This window comes from Plectrocnemia conspersa, unplaced genomic scaffold, assembly GCF_051122295.1.
Source record: "Plectrocnemia conspersa isolate PC_06_02 unplaced genomic scaffold, ASM5112229v1 ptg000011l, whole genome shotgun sequence".
In the NCBI taxonomy this organism is placed as follows: Eukaryota; Metazoa; Arthropoda; class Insecta; order Trichoptera; family Polycentropodidae; genus Plectrocnemia; species Plectrocnemia conspersa.
This window is the reverse complement of record NW_028277175.1, coordinates 15,255,563-15,279,356: the sequence shown is the minus strand read 5'-3', so window position 1 is coordinate 15,279,356 and position 23,794 is coordinate 15,255,563. Positions and strand designations below refer to the sequence as shown.

The window sequence follows — 23,794 nt, the reverse complement described above, 5'->3', positions numbered from 1 at the left end:
TCGTCACTCTAAATACCTTTGCGTGCAATTGCATACAATTAAATAGATTCGGTTAGAGCTATTCATGGGGTGTTCACTGATCTGACCAACATTCGCTTGCTCGCACCTAACCTGTCCAACAGTTTAGGTACGAGCGAGATATTTTATTAGATATTTATAAAATTAATAATTCATTGCCAATTTATAAATACTATAATATTTTTTAATACGCATGTTAATATTTCATAAATTGTACAAGTTTTTTGCAAAATTTTCAAACAAGATAACTTCTTCATATATTTTCAATTTTTTTTAGAATAACTGATGTGTTATATAACATTCTACAATCGAAATCTTTAGATATGTTATATTACTGTAAAAAAATTACCGATGTTTTGCAACAATTCAGATAAGAACAGGATAATAATTGCGAAAAATTATGGGATTCTTATGTATCCGTAGAAAATTAACACAGTAACCTGAGAAATGAATTAGTTATTGAAGAAAAGTTTACATCTAGTCAACTATGTAATACAATAATTGATAGTATATGTGAACAAATTGACTCCCGATTTTCTTCAGTGTCTAAATTGGAATATTTTCACCTCCTGGAGAAAGAAAAATATGCGCAATATAAAGAAAACTTTCCAAGTGAATTAATCAATAAACTAAATAAAATCTATGGAACATTATTTGATTATATAAGATTAAAAAACGAGCGATTAATATTACTTACATAGTAGTTGTTGATTGTGTTTACCCTGTTGCATTGGGCTAATACCTGTCAAGTTGAAACGGAAGATTTATAATACACAAATTTAAAACTGATATTCTATTTTATATATTTTTTTATTTATGGCAACCACGAACCTTAAATTTTTATTTTACACATTTCTTTTGTATTGCTTATCTTTTTTAATCAGACTTTTCCCACAATGAAGAAAAAGAACCCCGTAGAATAGTAAAAAAAATACAATACTGGCAATGAATTTAATAACGTCATACTATAATGAGAAAAATAAATTTGTTAATTGGTTTTAATGAAATATATCTATCAACTTTCTGTGTACACATTGGACTCAAAATTTAATATACGTTAAAAAATAATATTTTATTTTACCACGTAAAAAAAATATGCTTCTCTCATGTTAACTATAGATTTTTTAGCTACGAAATGAGAATATTTTTCAATGAAAGTTTATTTCCTAATTATTTACGAATATTTTAATATTCCATTAATATTAATATCTTATTTTTTGTGGAATCGTGGAGCCACTTATCAGTACATTAATCATATTTTCTAATTAAAAACCTTACATCCATATATAAATAACTGCATTTTATTTACTCAATGAATTCGCCAATTTCGCGTTTAAATTTCAAGGAAATCTGAAACACATTATCAATTCCAAATATATATTCCTACATTTCCGCAATCTAAGGAATGAACACATTCATGTGTAACACAGTTACCGGTAGCTATTTATAACGTACATACATATGCCTTAGTATTACACTGTTTTGAAATTCGTAGAAGCATCTCTTGAATGGATCTTTACAAAATAGATCTTAATTTTTGTTCGCTTTCGATCATTCCAAATTAATTGCGACAGTTCACACGCGCTGCGAAATTAATTCTAGATCTCACAACTCTTATTATTATTATTGCGAATTGTATTGAGGTTTTAATACGCGGTAAACTTTTCCTGTACGTGCGCAATTTGTTAAATTTAAATTTCTATATTTATAGTCGGTCTTACCTGTTATTCTCAATCATCAGATAATATTAAATTTTAATTTCATACTTGGCACACACTTTATTAATATGTTTTTATCGCGGATTACACATGAAAACTCATCATCGGCTGACGCGTTTTTCCAGAAAGGCGGAAACGCAAATCGTTGACTAAACCGCAGTAATTAATTTATTATTAAAATTTCTTTCTGCCTTGCGTATATTACTCTGACACATCGACTATCATAATTGTTATAAAATTGAATCCGCCTTTCATTGATGCCACTGTGAGCAATGGTTGTTTTTTTCACGATGCCAATTAGCCTAATTGCACTAATTCTAACAATTGTCCGATTCGTTAGTTTAGAACTAGGCGAATAAGGCGATTGTACGCACATTGTCTGCCATTGCGAAATTCTTATCGCGCTTATCAAGATAAAGGTAGTAAATACGTTACAAACGCTCGATAAAGCTTATTATATTACATGAATTCGATACCACAATTATTGAGAACAACTAAACGGTCCTTAAAAGCAGTTTCAATTTCTCGTCGTATTCGTTGCACCTGAGTTTTATACCTACTTATAATATAATATCAAATCTGTGGTGTATTGGTGGAATGTCGTTTTATGCCTATATAACGTTATAAACTACTTATATATGTACTATTTTTGTACATAATGTTTATTTAGCCCATTATCGCGGAAAAAGTTTGACTGAATCATACTCGTAACAAGAAGTTTATTTCTGCTCTGCGTCCAAAACTCATGCCAAGAGTTGTGAGTGATTTTATTCGGAACGTTCGCTTCAAGGGCAATTCGAATTCATTTCGATGCGATCAATTGTTATTGATGTAAATACAATTCGCGTTGTTTTTGTCTGTATACTGAACCCCTGAATACGTGGGCAGAACGAGACTAAATACGTAGTAGGGCTTCCAATACTGAATCATATTTAACACAGATATTGGTTAAAATCAGATTAATTGGTAAATAAATTTAACACAGTTTAAAGCTATCAATATAATATTTATTTTTTCATTTGTGATTAACGTCATGCGTTACACACGGATCTTCGTGTTTATTATGTTATTGTCCTTTTTTCGTCAAAAGAGTATTTATATAATATTATTGTTTTGGTAGCTAGATGTTTGTTCATATTTATTTAATAAACCAAAATTTTTAAATTAATAATAATTAATAATTAAAGTTGAGTTATGTGTTAATTTATTGAAAAACACTCATTTTTCAACGAGTATGATGATATATATAGTATAAATGTAAAAAAACATTAATGTTGAATGCCCACTTTCTTATCAATTATTAAAATCAAGTTTGATTAAAAATTTCGTCGTCTCTGTCTATGCGTTCATTTTCTTTTTTGATTTGCAAGAAATTGCTATCATTACATTTATGTCTAAGTATCAAACTTGAATATGTTAAACTTTCAAGGTCACCTAGATATGTATAATTTTGCTGTAATAAAGCTATCTGCATATAACTGTCTTTATAAAGTAAAACTAACCCACTATTTAAACTTGAAAATAACCAATTTTTTATAAATTAATGTTAAAAAAATAAATAAACAATAGCCATATATAATATATTTATATACACACATATGTGAATAATATTACTTTACAACTTACCACACAATGTTTCATATCATTTATTTAATTATTTGTTTTTATACTAATTTTGATGATGTCAAAATTTGTACGAATGCAACACATTTTATTTTATTATTTATTGAACTAATCTAATTTTATATCTAACGATGATAATATAGTCCTTCTAAATTTTACTTCGCTATCATTATTTACGAAAGTTGTCTATCAAAATTGTCACCATTGATTAAAATGATCGTTTAAGACTGTCACAGAAAAAATGGCGTTTTGATAGACGTTATCATTTGTATGTGTACTAGTGAATGTTTTGATAATAACAACAGTGGACGTGAGTGTTTTCCTACTTCTCTCCTAACTTCTCACAAAATTTTGTTTAGACCGTGCATTAAAAAATCTACTTAAAATATAAAAATATCTCAATAACTGGAACGTTATTTGTCAGAAAAATGCATTTTATTTAATGAAATACTATGAATCCTAATGAAATCGAAATATTAAAAAAATGACGTCCCTAATTTTAAACCAGAAATTCCCGGGTTATCCCTCAAAGAAAATTAAAAGAAAATAGTTTCGAATCTTACCTCAAAACATTTTTTTAAATTAGTCATTTCAGTGAAATCATATTGGAATACATTTTCACCAGTAGATATATATTTTTACCAGATTATATGATTTCAACTTTTCCATATTTAGTAATATGTACATTTACATACATCATTATTTATGTACATGCAATGTATAAATCTAACAGTGAATTATATTTTTCAGTGAAGTTATATTTTCAATAGTTATGTCAAAATACATTTTTACCAGTGGATACATATTTCTACTAGCGAAAATATAATTTAACGGATTTTAAAATATCTATGAAACGCAATTTGACAGTTGCGAAACGTCTATTTGCTGTTCAAACCCAAACCTAACCTAATGAAAGTTATAAAACTAATTATTTCTGTAGAAATTTCATTAAGAAACGTCCAAGATAAAACTAAGCCAACTTATCTCTCAGGGAAAAATGAGCGGAAGAAAAAGTACTGACACGTTGCATCTCGCATATTGCTTCATAGTTTGCACATAGATATTACACTATGTTTTAAAAATATGATAGCTTTCCTTACCGATATTACTCTTACGGACTTCTTATATGAAAGTATTGGTCAAAGTATATTCAAATCGAATTTTGGTCAATAGGAGGGCGCAAAAACAATTATCACTTCTTAGAAGTCAAAAATTCACGTCAAAAGCAATAAAATCGCGCCGTCGCCGTCGCAGTGGGAACGCTCGGTAACGAGCGTTCCCACTGCGATATGCTTCATTTGATTCCCACTTATTTTAAGTCGTAATATTGTTATAAAAGTCTTAATATGAATGCTACATAACCGAGCGTTTTCACTGCAAATGTGATGGCACGCTTTTATTGCGTTTGACGTGAATTCTAAACAGAGACGTCATTTGATTGGGGAACAGGTAGACGAATTTGTCCCTCCCCTTTGAATTTGCTCAGTAAAATGGATGTCATTTGTGAAATACCATGAATCTTAATAAAATCGAAACATGACTGGTCAATTTTTGACCTTTTCCTGGAAAAAGCCTTTCTTTATGTGAGATACATTCCCTTTCGCTCGCTCTTGCGTTAAGTGACGAGAGTGAGTGAGAGATACGGGCGTGCGTTACATGCGTTCCGCACGCCCACTTCTTCTCACTCACTCTCGTCACTTAACACGCTAGCAAGTGAAAGGAAATGTATCCCACCATATGCGCCTGGTCCTTGCTCAATAAAATTAAAATCTCACATGAATAAATTTATAATGTATACGTAAATTTTATGATTATATAAAGATGTTAGAAGGAAAGGGGTTAGCCACATTCTGCTAATTTTTCTCAGTGTAAAAGTACCATATTTTAAAATGTTTGGTACTCAAGTATCATATTTTTTCTGAGCAATGTTCCTACATTAAAATCGTGATTTACGAAAATTTTGACTCCATGGTTATTTCTCAATCAATAACGCAAATTTTCAGGGATCAGATTATAAAACCAAACGAACTAAGAATCAAGCTCAAATAATTTTTGGACGTTTTCAAGAAAATAAAATTAACATCGCAGTGCCAAAAAATGTGATTTATATCACAATGGCTGCGTTTTCCCACATGTTCCACCTGAACTCTGACACCTAGTCGTGTTTTATTATATCGTAATTCCATTAAAGACTTCATTGTTTGCAGCGTCGTTATTATTATTAAATTGCTTCTATATATCGGTAACACTTTGTGCGTGTGCGGAGACGAGTGAAAGTTTAACGGGCGGGTCGACTTCTTCACTATAGACGTGGTGTAAAAGAATGCATGTTATTAATTTCAACTCTTCTTTCACAGGTGCAACTGCTGCAGCAACAAATGACGTCTCTGGTGGACACTCAGAGCACGGCCGACGATCGATATGCGAGAGCCAAAGCGGATAATGCTGTCTTACAGGCCAAAGTTCACATGTTGGAAGAGCAACTCAGAGATGTAAGAATATAAAAATATGATATTGCTGTTACTCTCGCCCGCGGGCTGAAACGGAATGTAGCATTGCCGTTTGTCATACCAACGCCACTACAAAGTATACTAATCCATTATTATTTTAATCCAGATTGAAGTGAAATGTGATGATCGGATCAGCGAAGAGCAGAGAAGGTGTCGTGAAGCAATACAGAGGATAGAGAGGGATAGGGACTCGCAGGTTGAGAATCTCAATATGCGATTAATGTCTTCTGAAGCAGAAGTCGGCAATCTCAAGCAAGAGGTCGGTCGACTTCGAGGCGTATCTGAAGGTTTAAAGCTCGGAGCTGATGCCGAGGCTCAAAAATTGCATGACGCACAAGACACGGTGGCCTCCATCGCGCAAGAGCTGAAACAGACTAAAGAATTACATAGGAGGTAAAGAAGATTATTTAATTTGCGTGAAACTGTGTAAACTTTGGTTATAAATATTGGGTTTAAATTTTTAGAGAGAAAGATGCTCATGAAGCCACTACTAGAATAATGTGCGATCTTCAGCGAGAATTGGAACGAGTCAGAGGAGAGTTGGCCAGTAAAGAAAAGCGAGGCTTAGATAATGGGCACGAATGGGATGAGCCGGTCTCACCGCATTTGCTGCGGTTAGAAGAATTGCACCAAGATCTCAATAGGTTGAGGCAAGAGAATAAAGGTATATTATCATTTGTGTTATTGTTCTTATTTATAGCAGTTTTTTAAATAAATGAAAAAGCTTCTCAGGATTTTAAAAAGTCGTGTATCTTTATATAGCTCTGTATAACCTTATTCCAGTTGTTCATAGTTTTATGTATGTTTTATATATAAAATCATATGGGAATACATTTTCACCCGTAGATATGCATATAATTTATCTGATAGGTGCAAATTAAATTTTATGCTACTCTAAATTTGACAGGCATGAAAAGTGTAGAAAGCAACATGAGTGGTGGTCTTCGACTGACGGTTGTGACCGTCACTTGTTGAATCCAAAATGTTCTGAACTTATCAGATTACCGGATCATCTGCGCAGTGAATAAATACAGTTTCACTAATATTGTCCAGCGAAATTATAAATCAATTGTTCTATACATTTTAATTGGCCTAGATAGTGAAATTATATTTTACTGTGAAAATATAACTTTACTGAAAAATATACATTCACTGTAACATATACACAAAATTGACTGATGCTTCTTTAAAATTAAGTCTATAAAGTAATGATATACAAGGGTAGTAAAAAATGGAATGGAATTTTGTTTTGCTCGATTAGCAACACTGTCGTCCACTAGTCGTAAGAAATTTCTTATGTTCTTTCAATGATCCCTTTATTCTGTGCTTAATAGTTGATGAACTTTAGCCGATAAAGAGACTTGGATTATGATGACGTTGGAATCCAGATACTCGTTTCCATGCATACAAAATGTTAAAAATAAATAAACTTTGTACCTTTGCTTTCCGAATGTTCCTTATACAAAAAAGTAATTTAATTTTATATCATACGAAAAAGTGACTATAAGTTCTGATCATATTGTTGTTGCATTTATAGGCAACAGAATGCTTAGAAATTCTTATAAGATGGTAACAAGAACGATCGTCATTGACATTGTCATTTATGGAATTCATGATATCCTCCGCCAGTTGTTCTGTTTTAATTTAAATTCGAGACTATTCCATTGCATAGTTTAATATTCATAAATAGTAATAGGATCTGTTTACAGAAATAAAGATAAATGTAATTATTGATACTATACAGCGCAGGAGAATTTTTCTTTTCTTGCTTATAAATGTATGTATGTGAATATTAAAAAGAAATATTTTTTCAGATTTATCAGAAGCTCACGAAGAACTTCAAGCTCAGATGTTAACTAAAGGACTGGAAACTGGTCGTTCTTTGCTCGGACCGCCGCCACAGAGCAGTCTAGCGGCCGAACTCACCGAAATGACCAACGATCAGGTATAAAGATTGTTTTTCCCAAACTTTAAAGTACGGTAAACGGTATCTTAATAATTATTTGCTATTTAAAAACGCCAAATAGTATTTTGTGTTCACTAACTAGCTTTTTAAATATACCATGTATTTGCCAACGTGAAGTATTTATTAGCCGCACTTAAGTATATGAGTATGGTAAAGCGCACAATTAAAATTATTATTTATTTACAAAGTTAATTAGCTGCAAAATGTTTTAATTTGTCTAAATTGCCGAATTTAAATCGAATACATATGAATTTTGTCATTAGCGGCTTTTTTATTTATATTTTGCAGTTTGATGGTTATGCACATGACGAATACAACACACATAATGAGGAGGTATGATATAAACGTGTGATAACATGACTGCATGATACGTGTGGTGTTGGAATCTTGATTTTTCTACACTTTACAGAAAATTTAACCTGCAGTAGCTGTATATTAACAAATGATTGTTCTTTACTCTATATACATCTGTAGTACTAAAATTTAATACATAGTTTTTCTAAAACACTTGATACTAACATACACTTGAACAATTGACAAGAATTATGTTTACTAATTAATCTTTAGGAATGTAATGATATGTTCAAAAACAATTAAAGAATACTTATTATCTTGTATACATAAGTTCCTATTTAGTTTACAACTGAACTGATACATAACTCTTCGTTAATAAATATTAAAAAAATAATTATGTTTCAATTATAAATTTCAGATGCAGAAAGCGCTCAAAGAACAGCAAGAAGTCAATTGTCAGCTTAGATCTTATATAGATGGTATATTATTACAAATTGTAGAAAATTATCCACAATTATTAGAAGTCAAACAGAAAGCGTCATAACAGTTACATTCTTATTAATATTTATGATCTGAAAATTGTTATTCAGCCTATTTTTATTATGTATAGTTAATATGTAACAACGATTTTAAACTAATGCCTGTATTATTATGTATTTTTGTATATATCTACTTATTAGGCTTAACAGTTTTTAATTAATATTTTATTTGTTTTGTGTTTTATTTTTAAAAAAATATTCATTCAATATCTTCAATTATTTTTATTAAAATTGGTTTTATTATGATTTTATCAATCATGCTTTTTTATTTTGTCAGCCGTCCAGTAATGATAAGTTTTAAAAAATGTGAATAAGTATTAAACACTTGCCATCGTTTGCTTATTCCGAAACATTATTGATAAGCAAATCCTTTGGTATTGATCGTTTGTAAAACATACTGAAGGTTTTCTTTAAAGTTACCTTTTTAAATGTCAAATGTGTAAAAAATGTGATTAAGTTGTGTGAACATTCTAAATCAGTATTACAAAAAAAAATGTAATAATTTTATTAAGCAAGTATGAAATTTTGTTCATATAGAATTGTGTTATATGTAAAGTGCCTAATTTGATATGATTATAATAACATTGTAAAGAAACGGTGCATTGTTGAAAATTAACTTAGAAAGATGAAAGACTGGTTTTATTGAAAATTATTAGCAAAAGGAATGCTTTAATATATTGTATAAATATACATATACACCTAAGTAATAAATTGTAAATAGCTATTATGTTGTTTGATAATGTAACAATGTTGAAATGATTTACATTTATTTTAATATTAATTGTTAAATTTATATAGTGCGATAATATATATGATATATATACATACGAAATGTAATAATTGCAATTGTGATATATATAAATCATTTTATATGCATTTTTCTAATCTTATATTCATTCAAAAATAATTAACATCAATGCATACCTATGTAAAAGAGAAATATAATATTTTTTAATAAAGCGAAATATTTACATATAAACTTTTTTATTATGAATCACATACATACATAAGATTAAAATTTTTCGACTCTTTTTATTTTATTACTATACATATCATCATTGTTGATATCGATCAAATTATCTTTTGTGAGATCCTTCGTCATATTTAAATCCAACAAATCACTTTTATAAGCATTCAGGCTATACAATATTTCTAGATTTGGTTCTTGGTATTTTAACACATTATCGTTCTTTGGTTCCTTTAGTTGAATTGTAGAAGTTCTACAAACAACGCAAGATCCATAACCACTTTCAGACCGTTGATTATAGAGGGACAGACGTTCTCTGGATAATGCCATTTTATCACTTGTAATTTGTTGCTCGCGTGCGTTGAGAGATAACGAATGTTCTTGAATACTGCCAAACTTTTCTTCATACTTTTGCTTCATAAAGATGGCTTCTGACATTTTATTATCTGCATTTTTTTGTTTCGCTAAAGCAGATTGAGTCAACAGATCCAATTCTCGACTCCTAAAATATATAATCATTATAAAATGAATACCTCTGGTACTGATTCTATTCAATGCATATTTAATATTACCTTTCCACAATTTTTACTTCATCTTGATACAACTTTTCTTGTTCTCTCTCCATAAGAATCTTTTTATCTTTCAAATCTTGCAACTCATTATCTAATTTATATTTTGTTAACTATAAAATATATTATAATAAATACAATTTAATAATTATTCACTTTGAATAACATTTCATTGTTTACCTGACAATTTGCCTTCATTTCCAAAACACTCTTCTTTTCGTTCGCTACAACTAATTTTTCTGTCTCAATTTTTTTATACTGTTCATCAATATTAGATTTAGCTTCTTCGTTCGATTTTTCAATAAAAATTACATTATTCTAAAAATATCAAATTAAAAATATAGTGTTTTAAAATATGCTATATAAATAATAATGATATAACCTGAAAACTATGTTTTTCCATTAGAAGTTGTTTTTTTAGTTGCTCATATTCCAATTTTGCATTTTCAGTTTCATTTTCTAAATATTGCTGTTTCTGTTTAAAAGCTGATTTATCTTCTTCTATTATCTATTGGTCAATAACACTATTAGATCTATTTGGCAATACATATAATCAATTTTCAGAAAAGAATTGTAAACGAACTTGCATTTCTTGCTTCATTCTCTCTTCAAATGATTGTAAAAATGAATTCTTTTTATTAATCTCCGATTCATATAGTTTTCTTTGAATATTTATATTATCCAACATACCTAAAATATATATATTTTGAAAGCTTAGTTGGACTTATAAATATTAATTTAAGACTTACAACTAATTTGATCTTCTTTAACTTCTAAAGCTTTTTGTCTAACATCCACGTCACTGTCAATATTATTATCTAACTTTTTAATAATCTTTAAACACAGTTCATTGTTTTTATTTACGTCTGACATGATATTTTCTAAATTTTGTGTATAACTCTTAGCTTCTTTCATCGTAGAATGTTCTAGTTCAAAAGAATCACTGAAATTTATCTATAGGCATTATTAAGAACTGTTAATAAAATTCAATAAAATATACATACCGAATATTTTTTATTACAATATGATGTTGTTGCTGTAAAGTTTCAATATCTTTCAAATGTTTGCTTTCGATCTTTTCAATATTGTTCGCATGTTTTTCTATAGCAGATCTGACTATACCGTCACATTGTTCTTGCAAATGCATATAATCATCTTCTAGTTTTTTCAATTTTGCATTATAAAAATCAACTATTTTTTCATTTTCAATTTTATATCTCTCCTCGACAATCACAATAGAATTATTAGCAAAATCTATTTGGCGTCTTAAAAACAATATACATATAATAAATAATATAATTTACTTTCACAAAAATATTATTCTTTACCTATATGAATTTTCAATTAATTCTACTTCTTTTTCATGATAATCCTTCAAAATTGAAGTCATCTGCTCAAGTTGCGTTTTTAAAAATTCAACTTTTTTATTCCCACTGTCATTTAATTCCATTCTATCATCACTTCTAGAAAGACCAATATTGTCTGATAGATTTGCTTCTTCAACCGCTTCATCAGGTTTTAATAAAGACTAAAAATAAGTATAATTTAATTTATAAAATATTCAGAAAACAATTTAATTTTCTCTTAATTACTTGAATGTGTTTATTGATACGTTGTTGATGTTGTGCTATGACTTGTTGCAATTGAGCTCTATGATCAACTTGTCCTTGTAATATTCTGTTCAACTGCTCACGCTGACCAGATGCTACCTCTCGCTGAATTCTCTTTGTTTCAGTTTGTCTTTCTGAAATTAACATTTATTTTACAAAGATTTATAAATATTGGAATATAATTTAAAAATTAAAAATAACCATGCATTGCAGCTAATCTTTCTTCTTGAGCTTTCATCTGCAAAGCTACCATAAGGTGTGATTCTTGCTGTTGTAGACAAAGAGCTGCACCTTGCTGTTCAATATTTATATTACTACCTAAATTTCCCATCGTATTCGTATCCATATTCACAGTTATTTTATTTAAGAAATCGTTCACGTCCATTTGCAATTGAGTTTGATTTGTTAGAGATTCTCTTTGCTCTTGATTAGGTTTATCCTCGGCCTGTTTTACAACTTTCGGTGGCTCATTGGGAGTACTTTCTTTAGCAACTTTTTCCTTCTTCTCAGACAAATTTAATAATTCAGTGAAAGACTTTGGATTATCAGTTTTATCTGTAGATAGAATATCAACATCATCATTGCCTAAAATTCCCAGCCAATCTTTAGATTTTTTTCTTCTAGCCACTCCAGATACTTTATCGTCGTCTTTTAACTTTTGATCTATATATTTACTTCTATCATTTTGCTCTTTAATCAAAGAGGTATCCGTTTTAACGTTTTTAATACTTACATTTTTATCTTTTGGCACTATTGAAGTGGTTGGTGCGTAAGAGAAACTAGTCTCTTTTTTAATTGTATTTTGCATCGATAAAGTACTATCGACATTCTTTTGCACTTTTGTAGATGTTTTTCCAAGCAAATTGCTCAGATTTAAACTACTTTTTGCTGCTTTATCAGAATCTAAGATAGAATCAAATTCGTCCAAAAAATCTAAATTGTCAGATTTTTTAGCAACTGGTTTTACAATAGTTTCAGTCGCAGACGGTGGTATTTTATCAATCTTTGGATTTTGAATAACACTAACAGATCCAATTGATTTCAATTCAGTTTTTCTAATATCTGACGGTGTTGTCGGTTTTGACTCGGAAAGTCCAAGCCAATCGCTGCCCATTTTCTTACTTTTCAGTAAGTCATCGTTGTTCTGTTCTTTCACTGTTGCACTTTTGTCCTCCAATCCGAAGAGATTGCTTTTTTTTGCTTCGATGTTTGATGCTGATGTCGTTTTTGATTTGGAACCTGACTTATATTTATCGTCATTGAAAAAACTATCGTTGCTATCATCGCTCAATATGTCGCCCAATGGATCGTTTAAATCAAAATCCATTTTTAAAATGTATAAATAAAAAAATAATAGATATAAATGAGTAATAAATTAGAATTGTTCACAAAATTCAATGTCGACTGTGCAGAAAATACTGTGTATATAAATGTAACCTTAGTAACGGTAACTAAGAATTCACTACTTCTAAAATAAACAATAATATTTATTGGTTTAAAATATGTATATATACATAATTATAACAGTAGGTAACATATACTTTTAATAACTCTCAAATACTGTAATTACATTTATAGTCAGTATTAACCAGCTAGTAAAAAAGTTATATTTTCCCAAAAAATGAGAATTTTTTGTGTTTTTTAGTTTAAGCTGCGGTTTTTCTTATAAAAACAAAACTAATGTTATTTTGATTAATCGATTTGTTCAACTACTAGCAAACTGTTGTTTATGAAAAAAATTGCAAATATTGAGGAAGGTCAGAGATATCCGCTGAAAATTGAATGCGGGTTGCAAATCCTGTTTCTAAATGTAATAAAAATCGAAAACTAAATATTCAGTTCACCAGTGGTAAAATTAGTATCGGACCGCTACTTCCATTTAGGGGTGATTATGTGAACTCGGGGTCGATTACTCTGGTTATTAGTTTGTTGTGCTGTCGATGATAATTAAATTAAGATCAAAGAAATTTTGACAGATCTAACTAATCGTAGAAATTTTAACAGATCTAAAAAATTAGGGATTGTTTATAATGAAATAAAGTTATTTTAATTAAAAATAATGCAATAAAAATATACCTACATTTACAGATATTTATGTCTAGAAACTGGCACTATAAACAAAGTGTTTTTATTACCACAGCGTACAATACTGTTGCTACATATCCGCTGTTCACCGCATGATAGAGAAACTTCAGGAAGCCCTCTTCTAGCGACTTTGAGATCGTCGGCCTTCTAGCGCAGCGCAGCAGTCAAGCTTTGAATTTAGTTTTAGTAAGGTGACCAGACGTCCTCCTTTTGTTCTTCTTTGTCTTTCTTGAACAAAAATGTCCGAGGAAATCTTTTTTTCATTTGTCGTCATTTGTATTTTCCCCCCCTCCTTGAATTTGTAGACAAAGTAAACATATTGACAAATATCTCCTCATTACATATTGGCAAACTTTTGTTAATTTGATATATCTAAAATGATAAAAATAAATACATCGAAAAATATGAATATGTGATTTATTGTAATATTTCACGAACAGAACAAAGGAAATTTGTTTCTGCGCACTGGCGTAAAGATGAGTCACTAATCGCCATTTTCTACAAACGGCTGACATATGAAAAATTGACGTAAATATTATTGTCATTGTGGCAGCCGGCGCCATGGGTGAGTGCAGTCGCGGTGCCATTATCACTTTCTTAACCTCACTTTCACTCTCGCACAATCGCGTGACGATATACATTTTTGCAATCACTTCCCCGTCCCCGTCAGCCCCGACGGCTGCGCCGATTCTCTCGAATATTCTTCATTAGCCGCACGGTCGCGAAGGACTCTCGCCCTTTATTCAGTTTGCAATTGCGAATAGCTAGCTCACTAGTTTGACTACATCACTTCTATTATAAATGGCATACGGTGTGCATTTCCCTTGCTAAAATGTTCACATATGTGATCGAATAAAATTAAAAAAATATCATTTTTCATACATGAGACGCCATCTTTAATTTGCCGTTTTTTCCTAACCTCGAAAGATGATTATTTTGAAACATTTGTTTTATGCATTATCATGCAGCTGTCAAATATGGCGATTACTGAAATTGCTTACTGAAATTAATCGTGTTGCATTTCAGAATCGGAGAAAGGAGGCGTCTCTGAAAATAACGATCCTAACGTGACGCCAGTCGCCGAAAAGAAAGTAGAAGACGCGAGTGACTCGGACAATGGCAAAAAAACTAACTTAGCCCAAATAGAAACGGTCCCGGAGATCGCGATGGAGATGGAGCTGAGCGAGATGGTCGAAATGGAAAAAGTAGAATTTAAAGTTATATTTAACAAAGAAAAACATGATATAGTGTTCGAATGGGACAAGAAAATTAAAGATTTGAAGGAACACCTAGAGGGTATCATAGGCATAGCCGAAAACGCACAAAAGATTATGATAAAGGGCATGGCCAAAGACGAAATGACCCTCAGGGGGGCCGGAATCACTCCAGGGTGCAAAGTCATGCTTGTTGGCTCTAAAATTAACGATATATTAGCAGTGACCAACTTTAGACAGGTACAATTTACCATTATTTTATACGTTTTAGCACAAAATTATAATTTTCGTTTCGTTTACAGCAATTTGCATTAGACGAAAGAGCTTTGAGCTCCACCAGTACCAAAGAGCCCATGTGCGAGCAAAAGATCCATCGTAAAGTATTAGACAAAGGAGTGCCTCCGGATGCGATGCCTGGAATCATCGGAACTAAAGTATGCATTTTATTTATTTCGCTTTAGCCATTGAATTATTCACAGTTATAACATGTTTCAGTGGTATCTGAGAGATCTTCTAATCTCTATTCAAATCGTAATATTAGAACAATAAACTTCAGGTTTTGGGGGTATATACAATACTATGGGACGCATTGTTAAACATCTCAGGTCAAAAAGGTCATAAGAGAAGAGAAGAGCCAAAAAATGGCCAGTTAATGGTCATTTTTTTAATATTTCTCTTTCATTAAATCACAAGTATTTTTCTGGCTAAATTCTAGGAGGTCCTTGCTTAGACTCCACATATACACACTAAAATCGTGCCATCGCAGTGGAAACGCTCGTTGATGTGGCGTTCATATTAACACTTTTTATAACAATATTACGACTTACAATAAGTGAAAATCAAATGAACCACATCTAAAACGAATTTTGATCAATATGAGAGCGCAAAAAACAATTATCCCGTCTCAAAAGTCAAAAGCAATAAAATCGTGTCAGCGCCGTCGCAGTGGGAACGCTCGTTACCAAGTGTTTCAATTTTATTTCTTTTGACGTGAATTTTTGACTTCTGAGAAAATATAATTGCTTTTGCGCCCTCCTATTGACCAAAATTCGATTTGAATACACACCAGAAGTTCCTAGTAATATTGATAGCTATCATATTTTTAAAATATCCAAATACAGACAAAATATGAAGATGTTACATCTGTTTGTACTTCTGCTTATTTTCCCCTGAGAGATGAGTTGGTTTAGTTTGTATTTTGGAATGTATATTAGGTTAGGTTTGGGTTTAAACAGCAAATAAACGTTTCTCAACAATTTGCGTTTCATAGATATTTTAGAGCAGCATATAATTCCACTAGTGCCCATTGGTTAAATAATATTTTTGCTGGTAGAAATATATATCTACTGGTGAAAATGTATTTGGACTTTACTAGTGAAAATAAAACTTCACTGAAACATTTATGCATCACATTTAAATTAATAATGATAAATATGTTAATTATTTTATTACTACATGTGGAAAAGTTAAAATCACATAATTTTACAAGCACCTACCAGATAAATTATATTTTCACAGGTAAAAATATATATTTACCAGTGAAAATGTATTCCGATAAAATTTCACTGAAATGACATGTATTTTAAAAGAATATTTTTCGTTTTTTTTAGATTTTCTTTGAGGGATAATCTGAGAATTTTTGGTTTAGAATTTTCATTAAATGACATTCATTTTTCGGGCCCAATTCTAGGGGGGGCAAATTATGCTAAATCCCACTAAAAATGACGTCCCTGATTACCATCACGAATTTTCGACCCAAAGTTTAATATATCCCTGCTAAATAAATTCCATGGTAGTCTCCTAGACTTGACAGCGATTAATGTTACTTGCTTGTCTAGGCAGAGATGCAGTAGAACCTTTTTTTTCGTACTTTGTTAATTAATACATGACACTTATTCATGCCATAATTTTTTTATATATTATAGTTCGATAAATTGAAGTGATTTTCGGGTTAAAATTATATAAAATAACCATTTTACAAGGCTCAAAAGTTCATGGCACCTTTATTATTATTTTTGAATTGAAATTTGCCACGTCTAACTCAATAAGAAAATATGACTTTCCATTTTAGAAGAAAGTTTTGGCTTATATAACTGAATGTTCAGTATCATTAAAAATAATCTCTCCCATAAATATATGCTAATTTTGAATTGGGAGAATGTCCAACCTTTTATATAATAAGATAATTGAATTTACCAAGTATTTTTTTCTTTTAGGAACCTCTGCCTCCCGTTCCGTTGAGCGGCATGCTCAACAAACATGGGGGAAAAGTTCGTCTTACGTTCAAATTAGAATTGGATCAAGTTTGGCTCGGTACAAAAGAGAGAACTGAAAAATTTACTCTAACCTCAATCAAAGGTATATTTAATAATAATTGTTACTATGTATTATTTGTACAAAGATATTATAAAAAAATATTGTTTATTTCAGCGGTGACATCTGAACCAATTAAAGGTCACGAAGAGTATCATATCATGGTATATGTCTATTATATAATATATATGTATATTTTTTATTATATGTACTAATAATATATAATATGATATTTAGGCACTCCAGCTCGGTCCGACTGAAGCTTCCCGCTATTGGGTGTACTGGGTTCCGGCCCAGTACGTGGATGCTATAAAAGATGCCATCTTCGACAGGTGGCAGCTGTTTTAAAACGTTCAGGGTTAAATGTGCTAAAAAGGCATAATCATTTAATTTTTAAATTAGTTACGAATAAGGATTTAATTCATCTAACGTGCTATCCAAGATCGGGCAAAGCCATTTTATAAAATTTAGATGTTAAGTGTCGTATTTACTATCTAAGATATATGTATGTATGTCATTAATCTTTTTTTACAAACAAAATATAATATAAAAATTAAACACCATTGTAAAACGAGCAAATTCTGACTTCTGTGAAAGTTGAACTATTTTGTATGTGTACATCTCTTATGTTAGTAATTTTTTTTCCAACAATTATACCAATCTGATATCACATTTCTTTGTTTGTATACAATTTTGAATTAAAAATTATATAAAAGTTATTATTTTAAATATTTATTCGATTTTAAGTTTATTTCAAGGTATTGTTTATTTTACCTTTAGCGTTCTTTTAAATTTGTGTTCATACGAATTTTATTCTTAAGTTACTTACATTTATTATTATTATGATGATGCCAAACATTTTTCAACTACAGTTTGCTTTTGCGACGTTTTATTTAAAATACATATTCACTAATATTTATAATACAATATAAATGTATGTTCAATGTATGATCTGTTTGTCGATATTACATAATTTAATTGCCACATTTCAGGGAATCGTCTCGAATAATATGTAAGATAATAGTCGTGTTTTATGTGATAATCAGATATATTTAAATATCTTCATTTGATGTACATAAATTTTTAAAAAGAAAATCAGTTTTTTAAATGAATCCTATTTTTCCTTAACCCCAAAAATTTGACATAAATACTAGAATTATTTTGACAAAACAATCAAGATATTAACCGTCGGTGAATCGACTAAACTCCAATTATGTAATCAAACACGAGCTATTTTGAATTTTCTGGAGTAATTGCGTTACCTCACATGTAAGACTCATCGTTAAATAACTATTACATATTTTAACTTTTTGTCTCGCTTTAATACATAACTCATTGGCTATATATTATTTCCTAATTGGCAGATCACTGGCTTACATTGATTCAAACTGTCTGTTTCTAGAGGTTAGGAATTTTCTTGCATTCTTGTTTAGATCTGACCCTAATCTGTATATCTTTTCTTTCACCATTTTTACCTTAAGATCTTATTGAATGAAGTGTTGCATCTGTTATTGATTGAAATCTCGAAGGCGCGAGAACCCGCTCATGCGCATCTCAATATTCACCCCTCAGATTGCAAGAATATTATTATTTCAACTAACTGGTAATAAAAAACAATAAATTTTATTTTTATTACATTACAATTAAATTATAACTATACCTAATTGTCATATTTATCTGATAGATGTCTATTCATTCAAAGTGAATGTTTCATTACTAAGTTTATGCTCTAATATATTGTTAAATGTTAATATATGCTTGCGAATTTTGCGAAAAAATCCAAGTCAGAACATTTTCCTTGAAGATATTTTCGGGTTATTACCCCTGAGGAGTGTGATTTTGCAGCCAGAAATAGACGCCGGAAAGCTGGTAACAATTTATGTACATAGTATAATATATATCGAACTAAACCATTGTGGAAGTTTATGTGCTTTTCTGTGAGCACTGGTGGAAAAGCTGGCGGTGAAATGATGTCCTCGGTATGGTCTTCTAAGGTCTCCGGTAGCTTATTTGGGTTAAAAACCTAAAGGTTCTTGAAGGAACAATATTTTTATGCCTGCACTATACTCTCTGGAAGTTGGCCAAGGTTGGTCAAGGACGTATAGTGGGTTACTTCAGTGGAGTTCGGTCTAAAATCTCTCGGAAGTTGTCCGAGGTTACCGAGAACGGAAGGTAAAGTGGGGGTAATTCAGTCGACTTGGCCAGCTTCGAGCGCTTCCGAACATTGTCGGCAAACGGACCGAAGTCGGAGCTGCTCTTTCGAACGCGAGCGGTGCGATAATTGCCTTTTCGCTCTCTCGCGTGTTAAGTGACGACAGTGAGAGAGATAATGATATGGTTTTACGCAAACTGAGATAGGAGTAACTCGGTTCAATTTCAGTATGCGCGTAGGCGTCCTATGGTCAACACGCATGACGAACGCTGCATCGTGGTCACGTGGTCAAGTTATTAGTATTAAGTAAATTATATTTTTGATAGTATATTCTTTTAACAGATATCGTTATTATATTTTTTTTCATATAAAATTAAATAATTAAAAAATAATAAGTGGTACTTGATTTTGTTAAAAAAAATCGTTTCGAATATCTTTATGTATTTTTCTAGATCGGTTTATATAAATATCACACCATAACGAATTCTTATTTAGAATCGATGGCGACAAATTCTAGGATAGTCACAGATGTGGTGTTCGTATTCTGAAGTATCATTTTTATGCCTTATGGCATTTTGCAAAAGCCGACAAAAATTTTGCATAAATTGAATATTTACGATCGAAAAGTTTTCACTGATATTGTATTAGTGAGTGCCCACACAAACTTTTATAACTATCAGTATCGTAATTTTAATAATATGACAATTTAAAAATTGCGATTATTTGGCACATTTTTCGATCGCGCGCAAATATGCTGGCTGTGGGTGACAGAAGCCGCTGTCCATACGTTTTTCACGACCACCGTCCAGACGGCATATGAAATTTGCGACAGTGTGGTCGCTTACTCGAAGTCGTAGGTCTCGGCCGACTTCAGTTGTAACTTCGGTTCGGACAACTTCCAGAGTGTAGTACAAGCATTAGTGAAGTGCACCAAAAATCCATTTTGTGAGTATGGACATACAAATGGTCAGATACAGTGGCCTAGAAATAACAAAGCAACATTTTTATTTTAAGTTTTTTTTAATCAGGTATTAAATACTAGTCCATTGACGATTCTTACTTACTTTATCAATATTTTCAATAATATTTTGTCACAAATTTTAATCAGAGCAGCTGATTGGTTTTGAAAGGTTGAATTATAAAACACATGTTGAATAAAAAAACTTTATTTTTAATAAAGCCATATCAAAAATTGTAAGATGATTAATTTTACAATAATGATATGCATATAAATTTAACTCAAATTTTTCATCAGATCGTGCAAGATAAATATACAATTTTTGGCAAGACATTTTTGAACAAAAATTTGAACAATCAGGTGTTTCATTTAATTTTTGGCATTAATACTATCAAATTTAAAAACAAATAAATAATCTTTATTAAAAACGTCTAAATATAAAACCACGAAACCGACACTTTCCGTACTAAAATATCAATGGCACCACATTCAAGGCAAATACAGTCGCACTGACATATACATATATTATTACAAAATCAGATGTTAACACTAACCGTTTCCGGCACTAAATACATAAATAAATATATCGTGAGATCTATTATAGTAAGTAGTATACTATAAATACAATGGCAAATATAGAAAAATATTTTATATTCGTAAATATTATTATAGAAACATTTTTTTGACTAGGTGAAATATGACACAAAATAATATGTTAAGGAAGAATCTGAAAAAATAATTTTTATATAAGAAGACTATGAACACACTTATTTTATAAATACATAATTAGGCACACGTCGCCGGTGTCACACGTCAGTCAATTTATTTATGCATATTTAATGTTTAATTTTGAGCAAAGTGACTGAGCACAAAATGTTTTATTCAATTATCACTTTATGAACTTTTATATATAAATAATAAAGATTCTTAAATCATAATTTGATACATAGGATTGTATACTATTTTATAGAAGTTCAGAAGCACCGACAAAATATTTTTTAAATATAGTTTATAAATTAAATTATAAGGAAGATCTAAGAATTTAAATATAAATCGTTTAATTAACATTGTCTATTTTAATAATTAAAATTTATAAAAAAAAACTAAGTCAGAATATAAAATAAATATGTACAAATAAAATAATTTATTAACCCCCATTACAAAATGATGGTACACAAGTATTATAGTAGAGCATATTTTACAAATTAGACACATGTCTAATGAGAATAGCTCATTTTTTTCAAATGACTGTTTACTTCAAATAAACTATACAAATTTCAAAAATAACAAAAAATTGTGTATAAATGGCACTTCAAACAATGAAAACAATATTTTTTAAATAATAATAACAATTATCTTACACTAACTTTAAAACTATATAATAAAATATATATTTTTTGTACAAATATACAAAGGGTCAACAGTATAAAAATTCATAATTAGCCATACTCGGATTGAACCGTTAGAGAAAACTGTCCCGAAGGGATATAAGTTGCGTGGTACCATATTCGAGTATCGAGAAGCACTGTGAAGATTATAAATTATTATAAGCAAGATATATTAATAAATATACAATACATACATTTATATAACAAACCTGCATCACCAGGCTCCACGTAAAACTGGAACGGTTTGCATTTATGATCACATTCTGGAGTGGGAGCTAAACTCCAGGTTTTGTTACCTTTTATTTGTCCTTGCCACATTAGCCTCGGTATATAATCCAACTGAAAAATAAATAATATATCATCGTATCATAAAATCACAGGTGACAAAAAAAATCACTCACACGAAGAATGAAAAAATGAACTCACATGCATTACAGCTCCTTGTTCATATCCAAAAAATATATTTTCTGAATTTGGTAATTCAGCATCTTCTGGTAAAAAATCTGGATAACTGTAATATTGTCTTATTTTGGCAAGCACTTCTGGATGACAATTACCCCTAAAATGTAATAATAAACACGATGTAGCTATAAAGTAATAAAAATATACACAAGTACATAAAAAAATAACTCACCATCCGACGTACCAAGGCTTTTCACCTTTCATATTCTTTGCTCTTTGTTCGGACATGGAGAATACTTCGCGTAAAGAAAATAGATCAGTTTTAAAATGCAAAAACTGACAACCGTCGTCTACGCTCTCGTAAGCACCCATTGTGTGTTCGTATAAATCCTTAAACATATTGTAATCGAACTTTTGCATCGCTTCCCAATGCTTCACAGCACCTTTCACAATGATAGGTCCTGACGAATACGCATATTTCTGAAACAAATTTTATTTATCTCAATATACAAACTCAAACTAAATTATATATATATAAAACTTACCTTAAAGCTTTCTTTAGTAGCGTTGTGTAAAATAATCGGCGCCTTAACGCCGTCGCAAAAGGCACAATCCGAAATAGGTCTGGTCGCTTCCCAAACGAGATAATTGTTCGGTACGAAACATCGTACACCGAGAAAATAATTTACTATCTCGTCGCGGTCGTACATCAGAGCCGCCGCGACCGTCACCAGGAGGGCGCACGCCCCGGCTATTCGCATCTTTCGACTCTTTCCGGCGGCGTTTGACGTTTGTTCAAGCGTTCGCTTGTAACATTTCCTCAAATCGCTAGGATCGAAGCCCCGCTTCAGCATCCGGCGATTGAGGCGCAGGAGACTCTCCGACAGCTCGGAGGCGTCTCTGTCGAGCCTTTCGAGGGCGTTTGCCCCCATTTTAAGTACTTATTTATCGCGGCGAAAATATACCGCCGACACTAATGACAGCTGATGTGAAAATGATATAATAGCACGAAATTTGACCATCATTATTTATTATTACATTAATGGGCATAAAATATTTTTAAATGTTATGTTATTATAAATTATATTAAAATTTATGATGAAACTATATAAATTCTTTAAATACTTATTACCCCAATTAAAAATAAAACTTGTTAATATTTTTATAACTTATATTAAAATACGTTATTTGACACAATATAATAAAAAAATATAAGTAGTTACGATTTATAGAATAAACCTAATAATTTACATATTTACATAAAAATATGTTTTAGCTAACTGATACATTTTTTCATAACCCTGCTTATGGCAAATGTAGCAAATTATCACATAATATTTATATAAACCTAATGAGAAAAGCAGGTCTTATAAAGACCTTCTTCCTTCATTAGGTTTAACATCATATATGAATGACCTATAAGTCGGTAATTTTTCAGCCACGTGGTTTATAAATATAAATTGCGATC

The 23,794-nt window shown here is 30.7% G+C and overlaps 4 protein-coding genes across 41 annotated transcripts in view; 2 read left to right on the top strand and 2 right to left on the bottom strand.

Moving 5' to 3' along the window:
- The window catches only part of nuf (rab11 family-interacting protein nuf), a 63,313-nt gene extending 53,666 nt beyond the window's left edge, over positions 1–9,647 (top strand). For 20 of the 35 annotated variants that reach the window (XM_088196298.1, XM_088196297.1, XM_088196331.1 and 17 more), the window contains 5 exons: positions 5,717–5,851; positions 5,976–6,262; positions 6,334–6,533; positions 7,684–7,814; positions 8,548–9,647. In XM_088196298.1, coding sequence (XP_088052424.1) covers positions 5,717–5,851; positions 5,976–6,262; positions 6,334–6,533; positions 7,684–7,814; positions 8,548–8,673 — 879 coding nt within the window. In that variant the 3' untranslated portion in view covers positions 8,674–9,647. Of the gene's footprint in view, positions 1–5,716; positions 5,852–5,975; positions 6,263–6,333; positions 6,534–7,683; positions 7,815–8,123; positions 8,169–8,547 lie in introns of all 35 variants that reach the window. The other 15 variants (XM_088196296.1, XM_088196295.1, XM_088196314.1 and 12 more) reach the window with 1 other exon arrangement.
- Positions 9,636–14,271, bottom strand: LOC148229643 (uncharacterized). Of its 3 annotated transcripts, none has more exons than XM_088196293.1 (12): positions 13,895–14,271; positions 13,659–13,820; positions 12,016–13,585; positions 11,797–11,948; positions 11,533–11,732; positions 11,209–11,469; positions 10,954–11,147; positions 10,788–10,894; positions 10,587–10,712; positions 10,385–10,522; positions 10,208–10,317; positions 9,636–10,137 (listed from the first exon to the last, which is right to left on the bottom strand). In XM_088196293.1, exons 3-12 carry the CDS (start codon positions 13,139–13,141, stop codon positions 9,681–9,683), a joined length of 2,871 nt encoding a protein of 956 aa, XP_088052419.1. In that variant the 5' UTR covers positions 13,142–13,585; positions 13,659–13,820; positions 13,895–14,271; the 3' UTR covers positions 9,636–9,680. The 3 variants fall into 3 exon arrangements, with proteins under 3 accessions (XP_088052419.1, XP_088052420.1, XP_088052418.1); XM_088196294.1 differs by having other exon boundaries at positions 13,659–13,748; positions 13,901–14,271; XM_088196292.1 differs by having other exon boundaries at positions 12,016–13,820.
- LOC148229642 (ubiquitin domain-containing protein UBFD1-like) lies at positions 14,265–18,521 on the top strand. Of its 2 annotated transcripts, none has more exons than XM_088196335.1 (6): positions 14,265–14,464; positions 14,926–15,353; positions 15,416–15,547; positions 17,330–17,471; positions 17,544–17,590; positions 17,664–18,521. In XM_088196335.1, exons 1-6 carry the CDS (start codon positions 14,461–14,463, stop codon positions 17,772–17,774), a joined length of 864 nt encoding a protein of 287 aa, XP_088052461.1. In that variant the 5' UTR covers positions 14,265–14,460; the 3' UTR covers positions 17,775–18,521. The 2 variants fall into 2 exon arrangements, with proteins under 2 accessions (XP_088052461.1, XP_088052460.1); XM_088196334.1 differs by having other exon boundaries at positions 14,462–14,710.
- A 2,207-nt stretch (positions 18,522–20,728) lies between these two features.
- On the bottom strand, positions 20,729–23,304 carry LOC148229641 (bifunctional arginine demethylase and lysyl-hydroxylase JMJD6). Its single transcript, XM_088197016.1, has 5 exons — positions 22,872–23,304; positions 22,559–22,806; positions 22,351–22,483; positions 22,134–22,263; positions 20,729–22,061 (listed from the first exon to the last, which is right to left on the bottom strand). Exons 1-5 carry the CDS (start codon positions 23,256–23,258, stop codon positions 21,976–21,978), a joined length of 984 nt encoding a protein of 327 aa, XP_088053142.1. The 5' UTR covers positions 23,259–23,304; the 3' UTR covers positions 20,729–21,975.
- Between the last annotated feature and the right edge of the window lie 490 nt (positions 23,305–23,794).